Source organism: Lutjanus erythropterus, chromosome 6 (assembly GCF_056507025.1).
Source record: "Lutjanus erythropterus isolate fLutEry1 chromosome 6, fLutEry1.hap2, whole genome shotgun sequence".
NCBI lineage: Eukaryota > Metazoa > Chordata > Actinopteri > Lutjaniformes > Lutjanidae > Lutjanus > Lutjanus erythropterus.
In genome coordinates this window covers 2278347-2300260 of record NC_139322.1, presented here as the reverse complement: position 1 = coordinate 2300260, position 21914 = coordinate 2278347, and the positions used below count along the sequence as shown (strand labels likewise).

The following is a 21914-nucleotide window of genomic DNA, read 5'->3' as shown; positions in this document are numbered from 1 at the left end:
ACACGAGTTACGTAATGTACCTAAATTCAGCTACGTTACCTATGTTACATAAGTTGGGACAGTTCACCCCAAAGTAAAAAAAAGCTTTTGAGATAACGGCTGTGGAGATGTCTGTCTCCGTCTGTGGAGACCTTACAAAGATAAAATCAGAGGTTTTATGTGACAAAATTCACAAGTAAAACATGATACAGATGATCATAAAGCAGCAGTTAACTGCAAGCATCTGTATGGCTTTGTTATTATAGCAGCACATCAGTGTAAATGCTCCAATTACACCAGGTATTAAAATGTGATCTGTATCTGGACATTACTGCAGGTGTGTAACTGCTTGATGATCTCTCTGACCACATCTGGAATCTTGAACCGTGTTTGTAATCTGTACAACAATCTGGATATCTAATCTGGACAGAGATCACATTTTAATATTAGGTGTAAACGAGGTCAAAGACTCTTGAGGCCCTTTGTGTCCATCACAGTGTTGTTGGTGTAAAAGTGGCAATGCGAGCGCGCACACACACACACACACACACACACACAACATCCTCCTAACACACAAAATTCAGATTATACTTGATTATTTTCTGTTTCCCAACTTTTAAAAAGTGGCAAAATATACAAAGATATTACTAAGGGATGAAGTTAAAAACTGATTAAAAATACTGATATTGTTTTCTCCTGGAAACAACATTCAAATACCACAGTAACGCAGCGAGACAAACATTTCATATATTTTGTAGCAATGTAGCAGTGGTGTTTGACCACCATGTGATCATTATTTTTTATTTAAAAATCTCAAGGTCATATGCCATATGTAGATGCATGTATGACCTTAGAATATGTAAATATTAATATTCATGTTAAAGGGATAGTTGAGGTTTTTTTGAAGCTGGGTTGTATTGAGGTTGTATGAGGTTGTATGAGGTTGTATGAGGACAGGGTCAGCAGCAAACCATATTTTAGCCACCAAAAAAAAAACTACTATCAGTTTAAGTGCATGTTCCATTTAGAATATTTTCACAGCTTTACGTTGCTGTCAGATTTTTCTGATGGGAAACCACCATACATCAGTCATACAACAGTCTCCAGTTGGAAAAGGCTGCCTGACAGCAAAGTAAAGACGTGAAAATACTCTAAATATAGCATACACTTAAAGGGGCACATCACCCAAAAATTAAAATTCAGTAATTATCTATTCACCTTCATGCCGATTGAAGGTTGGGTTTAGATTTTAAGTCCACAAACACTGCTGGAGTTTTACAGGAAAAGTCTGTTGCAGATTTTCTCGGACAACTGAAGCAAACAGTGATCAGTTTCCAAACAAAAAATAACCATAAAATACCCGCATACTGCTCATCTGGTGTAATCCAAGTCTCCTAAAGCCCTGACACGCCATTCACTTGTGTGTGCACACGTAGCACCACACACACCCAGTTCAGATGGTGTGTACGTGCACCCGAATGTGGCTCCAAGCAAAGGATCTACAGTGAAGATTCAGGCTAAAAACATGGTGTAAATGACATATTTCAAGACAACTTGGCATATTGGAGCTTTAGGAGTTTGTCTGGCTTCACTGACTATAAGTATCAACTTCAGATAATCTGAACTGTATCTTTAAATGCCAGCAATATAAACACATGGCTTAGATGGTTATTGACTCCACAGCCCTTGAGGAAATAACCTGAATTTGATAAAAAATCATCAGCATACAGCACCATTAATTTTGACCTTTGACAAATCTCTGCTCCTGCACAAGTTTCATGCACAGAATTAACAAGAAGAAGGTGTAAAAAGGGAAATAATATATTACCTGTCTGGGCACTCTGTTCCTGCTTTTTAACAGTGTTTTAAGCTGAAATGTGTTTCAGGTTCACAGGACCTTTGACAGTCCCTGATCATTTGGAGGAAAAAAGGAAGGACTGGTCTTTTATCTCTAGTAGGTGGAGACGTTCAAGTGGAAAAAACAAAAACTGGATTGGCTGTGCACAGAAACTGCATGTGTGATATGATGCAAGAGTCCTGAGCACACACTGGACAAAACGTCCCTGCGGCAGTGATTCAGTGTCTGTGAGCAGACTTTGTTTAAGTCATAGTACTGCATGGACCATTTATGCTCCACCTAGTTCTTACAGCGGAGGAACGAACCCACAGTAACACAGTACACAATAGAAAACAGAACCTCCCCTATCTCAGCCGCTGCAGTTACGGGGAGGCAGGGGAGGGTGGGCTGGTGGAGGACGTGGAGGAGTTGGAGTTGGTCATAGGCGGCAGCTCCTCACAGGCAAAATAATCCTTCAGGGGAGCGAAGAGGTGACGGATGACGGGAACGCTCCAGGCCTTTCCCAGGACCTTCTGCCTCTGCTGCCGGTTCATGTTCCTCACATCAGTGTAATGTTTGGGGAAACCAAAGATTCTGGTGGACAAGAAGGGAGAAGGCACAGGTGTGTGTGAGCTGTGTGTTAATACTCTCTGGCTCTCAGCTTCTTATATGTAAATATATGGTTTATTTTATGACAGAAAACAGAATTTCTTCAGGTTTTTGAATGCTGTTTGGACATCACCTTAAGCTCTGGGACATATTCAAAGCTGATTTTAATCTGTGCAAACTGAACTTTGAGCTAGTTCTTTTAAGTGTGAACTTGCACAACACTGCTGAAGGCTGTCTGAGACGGGCAAATAGACAGAGCTGGTCCGGTGAGCGAGCTGAGCTGTGTCGAAGGGAAGGCAGCAGACATCGCAGATAACAAATATCATTATATTATAATTTATCTATTCCTATTAGGGCTGAAAATACCAAATTCCTATGATGACAAGCATGCCGAGTTTCCCAATAACATGACTGAAAATGCCCCAAGTCACAAGCTGTGTGATGACAACAGCTTTTAAACCAGTCGTTCTTGAATCAATGATTGCACTTAAAAGTAAAATACAGCACATATTCATCTTGTCACTTCAACTTTGAGATTCAGGGAATTATCACTTTAAAAAGTAACATGACAAGTAAAACTATATTTCACATTATAATGGTTACATTTCAAGTATCATAATGCCTACTTTTCCAGTTCAGTGATCCAGAGGTTGTCCTCTTTGCCGTTGTAGAGGACGGGCAGCAGAGAGATATTTTTGCCCTGCTTCAGAGAGTTTGAGTTGGTGGTGATCGTCCTCACCTTAGTGACCTGAAACACAAACAACAATACAGCAGTGATTATTTGTACTTTAAAGATTATAATCGTTATTTTGAAAAAAAAAAATATTAATTACAAAACCTGCAAATAAAACAAAATCATGCACATGAAATTAAAGCTTCAGGTTCAGTCACTGACCCTGGCTTCTCTGCCGATCTCTAAACAGTCCTGGAGACACAGCTTGTCACTCTGGGAGGCTATAATGGGCCTGAAGGGTGAGAGGCAGCAGAAAAACTTTGTTCATATAATATTAAGAAAAAGAAGAAGTTGCCAAAGTCCTTTACAAGATGAAGAAACATGAACAAGGGAAGTAAAAGAGCAGAAGACAACACATCAAAGCAAGAAGAAAGTATGTGCAAACCACCAAATACAGTCAAGAATGCACGCTGAAAGCATTTGTTTTGAGAAACTCTAATAATTCATAAATTGTTGAGGGTCTTACCTGCTCATCCCTGGGATGTTTCCCCAGAAGTACCGAGCTCTGTGGGCAGGGCTAACTCTGACTGCATCCACCAGCACCGGGTTGCACTGTTAACAAATCAGACAACAGAAATAAGTACAAATACATAAACAGAGAAGAAGAAAAATACTTAGAAGTATTTAAAATAGTGTAAAAAAAAAATATCAATTTATAAATGATTAATGGATTTTAAAATGATTATTTGTTCCTCAAGAGTCTGTATCCATAGCAACCACCCATCATACAGGAAAAACAGACATTAGAATGCTGTAACTGACCAATTAGAATCAAGCATTTAACAAAGCCATGTTATAATATAATATCGATCTATAATAGACCAGGTGTAGAAATGAAAGTAAGAGCAGTCAAGATAAAAGGATCAGACCAGAAACTAAAAAAAAGTGGATGCAGCAAACCTCGAGGAAGCGGCAGATGTTCACTTTGTCGTGTGTGTTCATAAAGACGACATTCTCAAACAACCAGAAGAACGGCCTGGGGTCTCCTTCTTTGGGCTTCAGCAGCTGAAGGATGCGGTAGAACTCAAAGAACAGCCTGCCAGTGCCCTCTGGTGGAGAGAAGAGTAATAAAAATAATAATAATAATAATTCATTAAACGTATATAGCGCTTTTCAAAATACTCAAAGATGTTTGACAAAAAAAAGAAAAGAGAAAGGAAGAAACAACATACAATAATATAGCAAACAACAGTGAAGAGTGAATTACAGCAGAGATGAAACAATAAAATCATCACTAGAATTGAAGCATCACAGTGGCCTGAGGCCACAAATATTCTTTACTGTAATCTCATCTCATCTCTCATATAATAACTCTGCAATTTAAGATCATCTTATTTTTGGTCCTTTTATATGATCAACTAAGTAATCGCTCAGTCAACAAATGGAATCTATAATTATATTATAATGTAGACCAGAAATGGCAGTAATTGTTTTGTCTGGTTTGAGGCTTTTATAAGAATAATAATGAATAAGGAAAGGATAGTTTACCCAAAAATGAAAATTTACTCGTTATCTGCTCACCCTCACAGTGTTGCAGAATCCCCTTAACAATGGAAGAGAATGGTGACAAGTTTTCCAACTGAAAAAAACAAACAAAAAACATAAAATACCTCCATACTGCTTGTCTAGTGTAATACGAGTCTCCTAAACATGCTGGCCACATGCCATTCACTTGTGCTCGCACACCAAATGCACCCAGTTCAGACAGTGTGTACACGCATGTGAATGTGGCCACCAGCTTAAGATCTACAGTGAAGATTCAGGTGTGAATGGCGTCTTTCGAGTCAACTTGGCACACGCCGGACAAGCAGTATGGAGGTATTTTCTGTTGGTTTTCCGTCACCATTCACTCTCGTTGTTTGAGAGATTCTGCAACACAGTTTTCCTGTAAAACTCCAGCAGGGTTTTGTGAACTAAAAAACTAAACCTGACCTTCAATCAGCATGAGGGTGAGTAAATAATGACTGAGTTTCCTTTTTTTTTTAAATTAAAATGAGATAAAGAGGGAACAAAATGAAGAAAAACATGTAACTTCTATCTTACTGTGAATGATTGTTAGCATTTTCAACTAGTAGTTAAGGAAAACATGCAGGGCAGTGGGCCCTGAGGACCAGGACGGTGAAACACTGGGTTAACCACACCACTGCTATAGTCAGAAAAACCCAACAGAACCTGTGTGGCCCCGAGGCCAGAAGTCATAAAGGACACATTACATGCACACAAACAGCCTGTCCAGCCTGTAACAGGACTCACAAGTCTAATCCGACCCCGGCGCAATTTTCTACAGAAACTGTATGCAAACTTTTTACTGCTTTTGTCTCCTTACATTATTATTTAATTATCATATATTCCATTTTCTACATTTTATTTCATTATCTTAAGTTTTTATTTTACTGGTGTGACAAACATCTTGAACATCTCAATTTCTTGAAAGCTGACATGCATACAACAGAGTAACGTACCATAGAGGCCTTTTCTGAATGGGTTGACGATGGAGAGGTCATTACAGGGGCTGCCACCGATCAGCAAATCAAACGGACCCCACTGCTCAAGCTGCACGATCGAAGAAGAACAAGGGGACGTCAAGACAACAACAGAATGAAAAACTCAAGGGATTCAAATAAAAAAGTCAGATGCCACCGTCAGCCAAAGCAACATTTTCAAACACAGAGAAATACGGTACGAGGGAAGAGGAAGGACTTTGATTAAGGGGATGTGAAAACAGAGAAAAATAAAAACAAGTGTGTGAACATACGTGTTTCTCTGTGATGAAGCGGGCGTCACCAACATGGATGATTTTCTCATCGTGGTTGACGGCCGCCACAGCGATCGAATCCTCACAGACCTCTGAGGCAACATATTTCTCTACCTTGAAGCCGAGCTCCTTCAGCACCAGGTGGCCTGAAAACACAGACAGAGAGACACAGAGACACACAGACTGGCTGTGAGCTGCAGACAGCTAATGACAGGCTCACAATAGATAATGCCCATATTCATGAAACTTACAGAAATCATTTTCCTTTTAAGTTTAATATGAGTTTAATGAGTTAATGTCAGCCTCTAGCTTTGTTTTCACATTATACAGTAATTTTGTTTACCACACTTAAGCTTTCTGATTAAAAATGTATATTATGATTCAATATGCAGAGTTACTTAATTATTAATTATTGGGAAATGAGGCCAATGTCTGTGTACTCACCTGTTGCGATGCCATCGAACAGGGAGAGAACTCTAATTGGTCTGCGCATGTTGGCAGGGATGGACGCATAAACACGGTGCGGCTCCTGCAAGGTAAAACAATGTAGTAACTGATTCTTTATTTATGGAAAAAAGGAGATTTAATTTGACATAAGTTTGTGTTTACAAGACTAGATTACAAGATCACTATTTTCTGATATTCTATAGACAAATCGATTAATCAATACAATAACTGACAGATACATATAATTGTACTCTGCAGCCCCAGAGTACGTATGTAATATTTTAAAAATTGTAAACCACTGAAAATATCTGAAGGTGTTCAGAGAGCAGATGAGTTTGCACAATTGTAGAAATAATTAAAATCTGTTGATGACTCACAAACTCCATGGCGCTGTTGTTGGCGAATAATTCCTGCACACGGATGCTCCAGTCCTCTCTGGGAATCAGAGCTCCGTGGGGTCGATGAGGTTGACACAAGTAGCAGATCCACGGGTCCAACAGCTTCAGCGATTCAAACGTCCCCGCACCGACGAGGATGTTCAGACAGTCCTGACAATAAGATCTGCAAACGTAGAGGACGATGGAATAGAGAAAGACAATGTAAGGAAGAACGAAAATGCCCGTTGCCTTTTTTTTTAAAAAGCTAGCTAGATTAGAACATATAGAGGGAGATGAAGAGACGAACCTGCAGCAGCTATCGTTGCCACACAGTAAGACCTCCAGTCCATAGCAGCAGATGGTACAGTAGGACTGATATCCATCTTCATCATAACGAAACAGAGTTTCTGTGAAGTTATTCTACGGGAAGAAGGAAGAAATACAGCATTCAAAAGGAATAGTTGGGATTTTTTGAAGTGGGGTTGTATGAGGTATCCAGAGTGAGTGTATGATCTACAGTAGATGGTGGTCAACATGTCCCCCGTTTGAAGACAGAGACAAGCACCAGCATGGAAGTTAAGTGAAGTTCTGCTGTGACATATTTTAGACACCTAAAAGATTCATCATCAGTTCAAGCATGTGCTATATTTTGAATATTTTCACTGCTTTATCTTGCTGTGAGTCTTTTCTGATGGGAAACCACTGTTATACAAGTCAAATATCGCTCTCTCCAATCCAACCACACTGCTTTGACAAATCAGTCATTTTACCTCATGGAACACAGGAGTTGTTGGTCTACTGCTGCCTTGTTTGTTTGTTTGTTTGTTTGTGTTATTGTGTGACTGTGATGAATCCAAACTACCCAGGGACAAACAATACGGATTGCTTGTTTGCCTGAGAGGGAATTAATCTATTAAAATATTTTGATAGTTGCTTGATCGTTTGTGATTTTTTTCAAGCAAAATGGCAGAATGTGTTGTTTTCAGGCTCTCGCATGTGGAGATTTCTGTTTTTCTACATTTATTACCATATTACACTGAATATCTTTGTGTTTTAGACTGACAAAACAAGATATTTAAGGACATGTCACTATATTGCAGCCCTAGATTAAACATAACAAATGACTTTTGTCTTTGTTGTCATTTAATAACAGCTAAAAAATACTTTCCTGTCAGAAAAGTCTGCCTGATGGCAAGATAAAGTGGTAAAAATATTCTAAATATGATGTACACCTAAATTGATATTTGTCTTTTTGGTGTCCAAAATAAATCCTGCTCCTTCAAACTGAGGGCGAATCGACCTCCATCGATTGAAGGTATAACACTGACAGCGTACCTTATACAACCACACACATACAAACAAACAAACTCAAACTATCCTGTTATTACTTTAAGTTCTCAGTTTGACACATTTAACACACATTCACAGTGCAGTAAGGAACTCTAACTGAAGGTCACTGCTGGCTGTAACATAAAGAGAAGTGAATGATTTCTTACTTTACACTTTAAGCAGAGACTTCCTTTAAAGAGAGGGTGGAATATTTCAACTTTTTCAGTTCCACAACACAAACAGAAGCCTGTAGACACGATACAGAGACAGAAGAGAAGCAAGTGAGGAACAAACGAGTGAGTCAAGTTATCTATACAGACAAAACTATAGTTACACAGCCCAGTATGCGGATTATGTTTTATATAAACAAATGTGAAGTACTTAAACTTAAGGTAAATAAGAGATTCACTCGAGTATCAGCAGTTCTTACAGCGCTGACTGATTTGATGTGAGGGACTGATTTCGTTGTGGTAAATGGAGAATGATCATTTTGATAATTTTTGTTAAATATTTATGCGTAAAATGGAAACAAATTTAGAATTAAAGTAGCATACAACAATAAACCTTCACCTTCAATGTCCAGCTGCGTGTCCATGATCTTCCGGATGGTCTCCTCTGCAAGGAAAGACACCAATTACTCTGATTTTCTTGGAAATTTTGTGTAAAGCAATTTGAGTTGCATTTAAACATAGGAGTGGTGTTGTACAAATTAAGTTCAATATTCGTGTGGTTAATTCTTTCCAACTTGTCACAGCATATTTTAAGTGGAACAGTTTACTTTGTACAAATTCCAAGCTTACAATTAAATCTGTTGCTTTAAGTGGCTGACTGCTCACTGGAATATCAAAAGGTTGATGCATTAAGAGCTCTGCAGGACCAGTCACACCAGCTGGTCTAAACATAGCCTTTTTATGTGTGGCTACAACGTGAATATTTAGGCCTCACAGACCATATTAAGTTTAACTCACAAATTAATGTTAAAAAAAAAACAAAACCTCAGAACCAGTGTTTTTTTTTTTTGCAAAACTTTATACTATACAAGGTCTGTGGATAATCTTGAGTATCTGGGTTGTGATTTCTGAAAAAGAGACTTGTTTTGAATTTTTTTTTTTTTTTGGTGCTTTAACCACCACAAACTTAGTGACATTTAGTCCCATTATATTGGAGAGAAGGCAGACATCCCTGGATAAACAGCACTACAGGTGAGAGAAAAAAATATGTATTTTCTATTTTGGTGTCAACGGTCCCTTTGTGTGTTTCTTAGTCATTTGAAAATGTTTCACTGCTCAGTTTATTCTCTTGTTTGCACATAATTCAAATTCATACATTTTAATGATGAACTTGTGTTGATACCTCTGAGTTTTTGGTCCGGCTGCGTATAAACGCTGGACACCTGGTTGATTTTATTGTAAGTTTTGGTGAAGGACTTCTTCTTGTTCAGCACAAAGTCTGGTGATGCATCATTACCGAATCCATCCATCAGGCTGCTTTTCTTCTTCAGAACCTTCCCTCCTTTCCACCCTCCCTTACCCTTCCCTCGTCCCCACCCTGCTTTCCCCTTCTCAGATCCTCCTCCCGAGTCTTCTTTCTCTCCCTCACATCCTCCCTTTCCCCGTTTCCCCGTCTCTGCTGCCCATCTTCCTTTGGCTCTTTTCTTCTCTGTGGAGCGGCGTGACAGTTTGCTCTTGGAGTTGGCCACGTCATTTGTTACACTGCTCTTGCTGCTCATCGGGGAGGAAGAGGTGGCAGAGCGAGGAGGTGAGGCGGCTTTCTGGAAGAGGCTTTTCTTCACCTTTGGTTTTTTGTTGGTTTCAGTGACACCTGAAGAGAGGACAATCATGCATGTGATCATCTGATATATTAGACAACAGAAAAGTCACTACAGTAAATACAAAACAGCAACTTTTCTCTAAGCTGTTAGCTCATGTGTGAACTCTTTTTCTATGTAGTGTTGTGTTTAAAAACTAAGTGAGCATGAGCTGAATGTTGAGCAGGGGTGGAAGTAACTAATTACAAATACTCTAGTTACTAAAATTAAGCAGACGTTTTTGGGCATATAGCAGTACTGAGTACGGAGTACAATTTAAAATGATATCCAAACGTTTCACCTGAATTTTTCTTGCCATAAGGTCATTTGATCACAAACAGGGTAATGAAAACCATGACATATGAACAAAAAAAACAACAAAAAACTAACAATAAACACTGCAGCAGCTACATATTTGGAGTAAGAATGTTCACGATCAATCATTTATTGCTGCTAAAAAATGTCCAAATAAAAAAGTATGAATAGATATTTGCTCAGTCGTCTACAAATGGAAGCCATTACACCGTATTTGACATTGTTTTGTCTGATGGAGCCATTTGTTGAAAACTTAAAATGACAAAAAAGGGAGCAAAAAAAAGGGAAAAAAGAAAATGAGAATAAAACAAAATTAATGATGATTAAATGACTGTTAGCATTTTCAACTCTGGGTTGAGAAAAATGCACAAAGCTCCATGGTTCAGTTAGTCCCTGAAAACTCCATAATATCTTTAATCAAAATTATGTTTCCCAGGTCAGTCTGAAAGTAATGAGTGAATCTATTCAAGCTCTCAATCAGATGTTCCTACCTTCTATAGCAACTGGTGGCGCAGCCAGTGGTTTGAATCCGTCTGGACCAGTGGGTTTAAATCCTCCACAGGCCCAGTCCAACATCTGTTTCAGCAGGTCGTCTCTGTCCTCGAGACATGCAGAAAACTGCTTATCACAACGTACAGCTGCCTCCTGACAGAAATGAATGAACACGTGTCAGCAGGAGGACGAATATGCATCACATACACACTTTCTGCATCCTGGTTTGAATCTGATCTGATCAGAATCTGTACAGATTCTGTGAATCTGTAAATTTGATCCCACAGACAGGTATGTTGTCTGCACAGTTAACACGAGAGGTGTTCTGTTCTTTTTTAACAGCTGTATATGCCTATGGTGCTGGAAAGAAGCAGGGTCCTGTTTTGGAGCTAATAAATGATGTGATATCAGATTGGTACATGGGCCCTAGTACTTGGCAATAGCAGCATTTTATGCTGTATCTGAAGCATTTTCCGATACTGGTATCAGTATTGGAACAACCCTAGTTATCACAACACCCACTTTTCTTTTAAGTCCTTTTTATTTAAATCAGAAAATACACACAAACCTGCAGGGACAAGAACATGGCTTCTCTGTAGGTGTCAAGGATGGCAAAGGAGTTGCTACAGAAGTTCTGAGCGAAGTTAGTGAATGGTTTTAGAGCCTCCATGCTGATCTGGAATCAGAGTCAAGAAATCGGTACAGGGACTATAAAGAGATAATATATATCAGTGACTTATCAGGCAAAAAAAAAACACTGATGTAAAATGTGGGAGTCCAACAAGCAACACAATAAATCATTAAAAAGTGGCTCAAGAAATTGTTTTTGATCTGTAAACCTGACCTGACAGGTTTTACGGATTAAAAAAACGTAAAAATCTTGCTGGGCATATTTTTAACATTGGTTCAGACCTTCATATTAAGTTGATATTGTAACAGTTTGTGGAGTCACGTAGAGAAAAAGGGTACAAATCCAGTACAAGCAGTGGCAAAAAACAGTACTGTCACTTGACATATGAAGCATTTATGTACACGTGTATGTGCTATAAAGCAAAAACTGCCTCCGTGAATCATCTTTCAGTATGACATCTGACTCACCTGAGAGGACATGCTCTGTCCGTACCAATCAACTGTCCTCTTCTTTTTAGGTTGATTCCCTCCCTTCCAGGGTACGATGATGGCTGGCCAGGGAGAGAAGCCCTGCACTTTACCCCAGACCAGCTCCCCCTCCTCACCCTGTGCATCATACACACAAACACATAGACACTTAGTTTCCAACATTGTACACAGAAACAACTTTTTGAAAACTTCCTTTCTGTTTGAACTTGTAATTAAAGCACTGTATCACTGTGCCAATGAGTATAACTTGAATAATGTAAAAACAAAGTGTAGGCTTGAGCAGTATAGATATATAACAGTATACCGGGGTATTAAGAAATCTCAACAGCAGGGATTCAATAATATATTGAATATTGTGATATCACGATAAAAAATGTCTCAATACCACACAGAACTGAGACAATACCTACTGTAATATTCCCTGGTTAACTATTTTATTTTATTTTTTGATGAAACTGCTACTGACTGCTGCATTGTTTCTGTTTTGCAGTTGTACATAATTCAAGCACTGACAAGGACAAGTGATACAGTTTTTTGCAGATGCTTAGATCATGGCTGATTTTTATTTCATTAAAAAAACTTTTAAGGAAAACAAATTTTATATTAACAAGACAAGATACTGCAACTGAGCTGAAAAACCTGGAGTATTTTAGGGGTAGTCCTGATGATAAAGGTGAGCCGGCAAATACTGCAGACCACTGATTAGTCAGAGTAACAGTGTAGTGAGTGTGTAACTTTGGTTGAGCGAGCGTAACGGAGTGAGTGACACTGAATGTGCACTGAGTGGAGGAAAAGGTGAGCAGATGTTGAAGTTGTCTGTCTGACAGTAAATGTACAGTTTAGGTCTGAATTTATCAGTGAATAAAAGCTGCAGCTTCTCAGCTGTGTGTTGTTTTCCAACTCTCCACCTACATTGAAGAAGTACCATCTGCAGCGCAGTACAGTCGAATTGGGACGTTTTGCACAAGTTTTTTTATACACCCTGGTAAAATTTCAAGAGGACATGAAAAGTAGATACCATCCAAGCCAAACACAGTGTTTGAGAACATCTAACAATTCAAAAAGATAACAGATAACACTTAACTCATGTGTTGGCTGACACAAAACCAAATATCAATCAGACAAAAAATCAGTTCTTTTAGAGTCAAATGTAGCTTTGATTTGATTAAAAATCATAAAATCATGCGTCTTTAAACATAAATACCTACTGTAAACATTCTCTAGCTGGCAAAGCTGAAAATAAAACATTATGTTAAAAACATGATTTATATAGTAAATACAGTAAATTACCATTTATAACACTAAGCTAATGTGAAAAACCCCAAAGCAGATTTTACCAGCAGCGGTTCCAATTTGGGTGGTGTCCGTGTTGAAACCATGTCGTCTTCGTCATCTTCATCATTGTCATCGTCATCGTCCTCATCATCCAAAACGTACACAACCTCTGCACGTTGAGGTGTTTCATCTGCAAAACAATGGCAATGAGCTACTGAATCTACTGCAGGATAAATTCTGAATATTTCTTCCTACACATATAAAGACTCGACTCACTGTAGTGTGAAGACCCGGACACTTCACCATGTTGCTCATACTTTTCACAAATTAGTTAAGACAATGTGTAATTTACAAAATTCAGAGCTAAAGCATTACATTTGCAGTACTTCATTTAATGCAGCTCTCTCCCTTTGAGAGATGCATTTAAAGAAGAGGAGCCATGAACTGTTCACACCACTGTGAGCCTGCAATAAATGTAAACTAATCTCCTTATAAAAATAGCCCTTTTCTCACTCTGTTACAAGAAATATTGCACATTTCTTACTTTCTGTCTTTATTTTTCTGTCGGCCGGAAACATTTTGGACTTTTCAGTGACATCAACCACATCTGATAAAACAGAACACATGTTATTGTTATGGTCATTATCAACAACAACATTCAGAAATGGCATCTCAATGTATTTATTCATCAGTCAAATTTATGATGAAGCAGCTGGTAACTGGCAGTCTTACCTGAGGAATTGTCTGTGTAGTCGGAGTCCTCAGCACTGCTGTTACGTTTGATGGCAATCTGCAGACTGGGCATTGTTGTGTAACTGTCACTATCCTCCGTTGAAGTCTCTTCATCGTCCTCTTCTTTCTTAATGCCGTCATAACCTGCCTGGACAGGTACTCTCCTGCGTACGCGGGGTCTTCCTGCCCACCTGCCTGGTTTCAGTGAGGCTTCGGAGGTTTCCTTGCTGTTGTTGAACACCTTAGACAGGAGCAAATACCAAGTTTCAGTGGAAGTGGGAGAGAATTTGGATGGAAGTGTCACAAGATTAGATTTCTTTATGACCCTGAAGCAGAAATCACACTTAACAGGAGATGATTCCAAGTGCTAAAGACAGTGTGAGAGCCAGAATGTCAATTACTGGAACATATTTGGCAAAGTGGTAAGACATTTATGGTCAGAGATGCTCAAAATATTGGGAGGTATATAAGAATACCGTTGCAGTTTAACACTTATTTTCTTATTCAATTGATATTTATTTCCTGTTCTGATATGTGTTGGTAAGAAAGCCATTACTAGGGGCCGGCTGCATCCTAACTCCACCACAATAGAACTATGCACTGATATTGTTGATGAAATAAGGGAAAAATTACTTTCTCACTTTGTTTATGAAATGATAGATCGACGATGTTATGGTCTAAAAAATAAAAGCATGCCTTCTTTTTCTCCTAAATAGGTTTCTCATGTACGGAAGTCACAAGTAAACAAATGAATATACCTGTTTTTTCTGTCCTCTGCTGTCTAAGGAAAAGGTTGCCTGGTCTCCTAACCATTTTTTTCTATATTATTTCTTTAGAAATTAGATTACTTACAGGATTGTCTCCCAACTCAATGCCCTTCATTGTTACTAGGCAATACATCCCTAATTCAGAATGTAAAATAGTCTCTAGGATGGATATTCCTCAATAAAGAGAATAATGAAAAGGGAACAGTGCTATGCCATATAGTTTATATGTTGCAGACTTGTAATGCTCTCTGTAATCACGAGGCTGTGTCCATCTCTAAAGTTGGTGAAATGCTCTCAACTATCCTTTAAATAAGAATTACACACACATACTCTTCACAAACCCCTCAAAATAAGTGTTAATTTTAGGACTCCTAAGTTATTGGCCTGACAGTTGTCCACAAAATATTCTAGCTCTAAAAGTAGCTCTTTAGTTTGTGAGTCCAGAGGACTCCTGAGTCACAGAGCTGCTCACAGCCAGTAACATGCTGCAGGTAGAGCGTCTCATCACATTACCTTTTATACAAAAAAGGTCTCATAGCAATAAACTTTTAATCCACTTGTGGTGGGATTCAACTGGCTCACCAACAAATCAACATGTTGAGGGTATTTGATGCCAGATGCAATCGACTTCTACAACCTACAAATAAATATTTTATTTTATGTATCTGTAACCTAGTTTGCACAGTATCTGAAATTTATATCTTAAAAATAGTGAGGATCTTCATGCGATATCATCCAAGCAACTAGGTCAACCTTGGACCAACCTTTCAACACTCACCTTAGCGAACACCTGCGTCCTGCTCACAGAGCTCGGCAGGGCCAGGAGGGTGAGAAGGAATCTACGCAGAATAGAGTACGGTCTGATGCCAGGCAACATCTGCACAGACAACACAACACGGGAAACTCCTGTAGTGACATCTGACATTCAATAGCAATGTTTCAAAAAAATAGCTACTGAACTAGCACTTCATCTGCATGAACTCGGCAGGGCCAGGAGGGTGAGAAGGAATCTACGCAGAATAGAGTACGGTCTGATGCCAGGCAACATCTGCACAGACAACACAACACGGGAAACTCCTGTAGTGACATCTGACATTCAATAGCAATGTTTCAAAAAAATAGCTACTGAACTAGCACTTCATCTGCATGAACTGGGTTTGCCTCTGAAAACATACCGACAACATATAAAGTAGGTTCATTTCTATAAATTATTAAATGTAATTATATAGTACATCGTTATAATGATAATTTGTACTAGAAATTGAGCAGACAAAAAAATTTTCCTACTGTATGACCTTGAATCATCGTGTGGTTGGGTTACCTTCGCCCAGCAACGACCTTTTCCTGTTCCACTCATCTCTTCCTTCTTTATTGTTTTAATGACACTGAAGTATTCGTATTCCAGTTGTTGAACTTCTGGAGACCCAGAGTTACACAGACCCAGCTGAACTCCCAGATCTGATGGCGCAGGTCTCGGAAGTGAATGACACTGACAGGAAAACACAGATATCACAGGTAAGTGGAATATACAGATTGATACAGACATCAGATTAAGTGTAGAATAACATCGGAAACTCATTTTAGAATTATTATTACGTACAACACGACCAGCACAAGTCAGGGGGTGAGGATGGGGTTATTTGCTATTTCTTAGCTTGACGCAGTTACCAGAAAGTTACTGATTTGTGCTAGGCTAAGCTAACAAGCTGCTGGCTGTGCAGTTATGTTTAATGGACAGATACAACAGTGGGGTCGATCTTCTCATCCTCTCTCCACCAAAAAGCGGAGATGCAGATTTCCCAGATTGTAGAAATAGTTCAGATAGATTTGACTTCAGAAAGTAAGTAGTTTTTACATCAAACTGGTCACATCAATTCTGCTGATCTTGTGTATTACTAGTTTTGGAAAGAGACACTGCGGTTGAGCTTTTCTCCATTTTGTTTTTGGTGCTTTGAGTGCTTCAAGCTGAGTGACATCTAGTTCCATTACACTGGAGAGAAGGCAAACATCTCTACAGCTTATATATCCAAAACTCTTCAACTGACACCAACAAAAGTTTTACATGGACAAATAACACTCCAAGTAAGAAGAAAAATATATATGAACTATTGCTTTAAGTCTCACTTAGTATATCAGAAATAAATCTTCTTACATAGACATTTTCAGGATGTTTCAGGATATCGCTGATGTTCCTCAGGGCCATGTCTCCCAGATGCTCTGGAATACACTCCACTAAACTCTGCAGTGCTGCTTTATAGAACGCTACCGCATCATTCAGGAAGTGCATCCTCTGCTGTTGCCCCATATCCTTCACACGGGTGGACAACATGAAGTCTCTGGCATGAGGACCTAGGGACACCTCTGCTGCAGGGCGCAGGTCTTTCTCATTGTGGAGGATATTCACATCCCACGTCCTCAGAAAGCGGTCGGCGACAGAGGGACGGAGGAGACTGGCTGTGTAGGTGTGAGCCAGCACGGAGGTCAGCTGAAGCTCCGCAGCCACGTCCGCCGTGCCGTTCTGCTGCAAGTCTTGGACCGCTTGGAGGGGCTCTAAAGCGTGGGAGAGGAACAGGAAGGACAGCTTGACTTTGTAATCCATCAGCTGGGTTCCGATCCGGGCAGGAGCCTCTCCTCGCTTCAGTGACTTAAAATACTCCACCAAATCCTTCCAGCTGCTGACCATCTTCTGCACAGTGCTGATGACAAGTGAACACTGCGCAGAGACAGGATGGGATGGGTTAAAAGACTCTGCATCAGCAATTAGCCCTTTCAGACAGACACTGTTGGGAGGACGGATTGAGAAGTGATAGTGGATGTCTCTAATCAGGTCAACCACACCCCCAAAGGAAGCACAGAGTCCAGCCTGGCAGGCTCTTCCTGCGATCCCAGGGAGGCCACAGAGTGATACTATCCTCGGGTTGAAGATCTGGAGCTGGGACACAAACACCTTGCTCACTGGGTGTGGAGCATCACAGTAGAACACAGCCAGGTTGGACAAGGGAAGGGAAAATTTCTTAAGTGTCTCAATCAGAAGACAACCATCAGAATCCGCACTGTGGTCGGTGTCCATGTCTGCCGAGCTCTGTGAATCAGTGTCAATACTCATCTGCAGAGTGTGCAGCAGCCTCACCACACTGACCCCTGAGCTCTGGTCGAGGTAGCCAATTAGGATGACGCTCGTGGTCTGTCCTCCACCCAGGTTAATGCCCACATACAGGTAGAGGCAGTACGGCGTGCGGTAGCAGGTCTGAATGATGTCTTTGGGGTGTGTTGGACTCAAGATGCGAGGAACTGAAGCATCTGTACTTGTATTGGAGTTTGTGTCTGCATCGTTACCACGGTATTTTCTGATAAAGGACAACAGAGTATCACTCCTGTAGAAACTTTTCTCCTGATTTCCCTTCTCCGCTGTGGCTTCTACACTCTCCACCTCCATCATCTGCTGTTCCTGCATACACGCTTCTTTCACTTCTGTCTCCATTTGCTCTGGTTTCTGCTCCATCATCACATCCACAGCATCATCATCCTCGTCAGATACTAACACAATCACATCTGAATTCCTTTTCAAATTCTCCCTGGGTTTTTCTTTTCTTGGTTCTTCCACTGTTTTGTCACCCATCCTCACAATAATCTCCACTTTCTGATGAGACTGACCATCTATAATGAGAGTGAAAAGACAATGAAATAAGTGCTTTGCAGACATAGAACACATAGTATCACTGGCTTCGTATATATGTTTAAGGGACGGTTCTCTCCAAAATTAAAAAACATATTTCTTACTCTGAACTATGGTGCTATTTATCCATCTATTTTTTTTGGTGTAAGTTGCAGAGTTTTGGAGATATCAACCATAGAGATGTCTGCCTTATCTCAAATATAATGGGACTAAAAAACAAAAGTGAACACAAAATACATTTGAGAAACTCAACAGCAGTGTCTCCTCACAGAAATCATGACCTGTGAGCTCAAGAGAATCCTTGTTGTGAACATTTCATGTAAGAACTACTTTCTTTATAGCAGAAAAAAATAGTTGCAGTAGTTTTAACAGCAGATTTCTTTGGTGAGAAGACAAAGATGAGTACTATCTAGTCCCATTATACTGGAAAGAAGGCAGACATCTCTTTGGCTGGCATCTCCAAAACTCTGCAACTTGCACCAAAAAGCATCTAGATGGATAAACAGTACTACAACTCAGAGGAAAAATATGAATTTTTGAATTGGAAGAGAACTGTGAACTGTCTCGCTTTAAAGTACAGGCTTTTTGTCATTCAGACATACAGAAGGTTGCAAAATATTTGGTGCCTGGTGTGACAGAGGGTGTGATTTTTTTAATATTTATTTATTTTTTGATCTCTTTGACCCCGCACTGAAAGGACACAAGTAAAATCATTTAATAAACTGATCTGACAAGGAAAAAAATCTTCTACTGAGATTGTTGTTGATTCTTCTGCATAAAAGCCATTTGGATGTTGATTCAAACATGATGAAATGCTTATCTTGCTGAAGGGATGAGCATAATTGATCAACGTGTTATTAAATGATACTGCCTTCACAAATCTGCACCAGAAATATTAATCAGTTAAACTATTTATTAATATTTTATTAATGTACAACACCACTAACTGCCAGTTGCCACTAACCTGGGCAGGCAACAGCCCCTCCTTCCTGTGCTACAGGTTTACACCTCGTACCACCTCAGAATATAATGAGCTCTTCAAATACTACCTTACTGTTTTGTGCCGTTTGGGGTGCCTCTTCAGGAACCACTATCATTTGCGCTCTGTTCACTGTCATCCATTTTATTTTCAACAAAATAGCTTGAAACATTCTCCTCCTGATCTGCACCTCTATTCGGAATAGAAGCAGTTCAGACCCACGACTGAAAATGTTTGGAAGCAATCACTTTCATTCTCCTCATTTTTCCTCTGCTTACTATCTTGCCATCACAGTTTAGCTCAAAACATAACCACGTTCAGCACATGTGGACAGTAACCTGCAAAAGGAGCAGACTACTGCTGCTACCACTAGCATCAACTGTCTTGTTTTTAAATGTGCTCTATAAATAAATTTGGAAACGACAGGAAGGTTAGAGCTCCTATCATGTGAGAACAAGGTTCCGTATTTCTGAGAATCACGCCTAAATCAAATGTTGCGGTCCCAACGTAACAGTCTTAGTGCTATGTATGTCTGAAAAATAGGAAAACTTTGCCATGTAAGATATCTGTGGGATTTATCCACCGACACACACTGCTCTTACCTGAGTCAGGAATCATACTGTGTCCACCTCTGGCCTTCAAGGGATGGTAATCCCTGCCTTTGTCGTTCTTGTCAAAGAACAGCTGAAACCACTGCAGGAAGGTCAGAGCTACAAGAGCGTTCTTCTTAATCAAAGCCTCAGTAGGGATGAACTAAAGAGAGGAGAGAGGCGGGTTTCAGTAAAGAAAAGATGTTAATGTTTAAGGCAAATTGCTATCTGCTTGTCTGAAAAGAACAAATCAGCCTCTTAAATACTGACATAAATCAGAAAACATCTTCACCAAAACATGCAAAAGCTCTCAGGTGAGCCATCTGGAGCAACTGTTTCTGATCTACCTCAAAAATATCATTTCTATTCAGTAATGTCTTGGTACTTAATGGCCAGCACATACAGCAATTCCAGCATATCAGGGATTAGCTAGCATCTGTCTGAAACAATCTGAGCAAATTTTCAATATGATTTAATGGTTGTTCGCCACTTTTGTAGAAGTACTCACTCGGACCACTCCGACTTTTCTGAATGCAGTCTGCAGTAAACCATAGTTGTGGATGGTGTCCACCATGTTACTGCTTTGGAACCGGACCCTAGAAAGGTCCAGGGACCCAGGAAACAAGTAGTCCATCAGCTGGCAATAGGCTGCACCTGGATATTCATATAAACACACACACTCACAAAAGTAATCACGAAAAGGGACTAGTGACAAGCAGACCTGTTCAAAATAACTGTGAGATATGACCCACACAAAAAAATTGAAAAATTCCAAAGGGTGGCATCCGGCCCCCGGGCTTCTAGCTGAATACGCTTGATCTATGATCTGCAGCCAGGTGATGCTAAACAAGAGCACAAAAGCTCAGCCCATGATTCATGATTGTTTGTTAAGGTTTCATTTGCACATTAAAAACATACATAAATGTTAGCCTACCTGTGCACACCTGCTCCAGCTTGGTGAAGCTTGTCTGTAAAGTTTCATTGAGCCAAGCCAGCAGCTCATAGCGGTTTGCTTTCCCTGAAGTCACAGATACATTCACTGCCAGATTCTTTGCCATCTCCTAAAGGGATGGACCTGCACAGAAACATGCAAATGAATCTTCACACAAGAGCCAGAAACATAAAAACCGATTCATTTCTAAACAAAGCAACAAGTTTGACTTAGAATTCACATTGCTGAATGTGTCACAGTAACATAATTGTGTTTCCTGATATTTCATGATATGGAGTGAACACACAGGAAACATGGGGATAGTATTTTAAATTACACTGTGCATTTAAAAAACTTTCTGGGCTTTTGGTATGGCTTCTGAACAGTGGTGAAATCATAATTAGCCATAACCAGTCAATCAATTGTTATTTATATAGCACATCTCAAATGCAACTCCAAGAATTTAACATAAAAGGAGCTTAAATGGCATGAGTTTAAATAAAAACACTGAATGAATAAATTAAAACTAGGAGATACACGTAACAGTAAAGTGCAAGTAAAAATCAACCACACTAGATAAAATCCAGACTAAACAGGTGTATTTTAAGTTTTCTTTTAAAGGTATCCAAGTTGCCAGGTCACAGTCCTACAACCGACAGCTGTACTTACATTTCAAAAACATGTTCAAAACCTTCCTTAACTATTTTTCGTTCAGCAGACAAGTAACTTTACTAAATGCATGATACAGTCACAATAAACTATGCTCTTAATTGTCAGGAACCAGCTCGAGGTGTGCTGTATGGACTGTTTACACTCTCCTACACATCACAGCTCACTGCTGGAGCTTTTCCCGCTAAAATGCTGCATTCAAGTCGTGTCAAAGTGCCGTTCACCTCGGCTTCAACAGATGAAAAGCAAGCCACTACCAAGGACCTCGGGATTGGCGATGTTCTCCAATATATTTTCCTCCCTTTAGTCAACAACCTGCTAATTTAAGTTTATCTGACGTTAAGAATGGGCTTAGAAGTAAAATTAAACATCCAATTAATTAATTTTAGCTAACAGCAACTTCTACTAATCATTTGTATTTGACAATAGACTGTTTACCAACACAGCAACGATCTTCAAGTAGAAAACAACTGAACAACTCTGAACAACTGTGAAC

At 39.6% G+C, this 21914-nt stretch overlaps 1 protein-coding gene across 1 annotated transcript; it reads right to left on the bottom strand.

The window, feature by feature from the left end:
- Positions 1 to 2181: 2181 nt before the first annotated feature.
- On the bottom strand, positions 2182 to 21553 carry LOC146324603 (uncharacterized). The gene is given in 26 exon segments (XM_084720187.1): positions 2182 to 2410; positions 3052 to 3173; positions 3321 to 3390; positions 3625 to 3710; positions 4059 to 4207; positions 5621 to 5711; positions 5914 to 6059; positions 6358 to 6442; positions 6738 to 6921; positions 7045 to 7157; positions 8234 to 8313; positions 8637 to 8681; positions 9420 to 9887; positions 10680 to 10833; positions 11249 to 11356; positions 11779 to 11916; positions 13137 to 13264; positions 13619 to 13681; positions 13807 to 14047; positions 15352 to 15450; positions 15895 to 16062; positions 16726 to 18230; positions 19831 to 19981; positions 20327 to 20472; positions 20753 to 20893; positions 21419 to 21553. Coding segments are annotated over 25 exon segments (4893 nt in total). The 5' UTR covers positions 20877 to 20893; positions 21419 to 21553.
- Between the last annotated feature and the right edge of the window lie 361 nt (positions 21554 to 21914).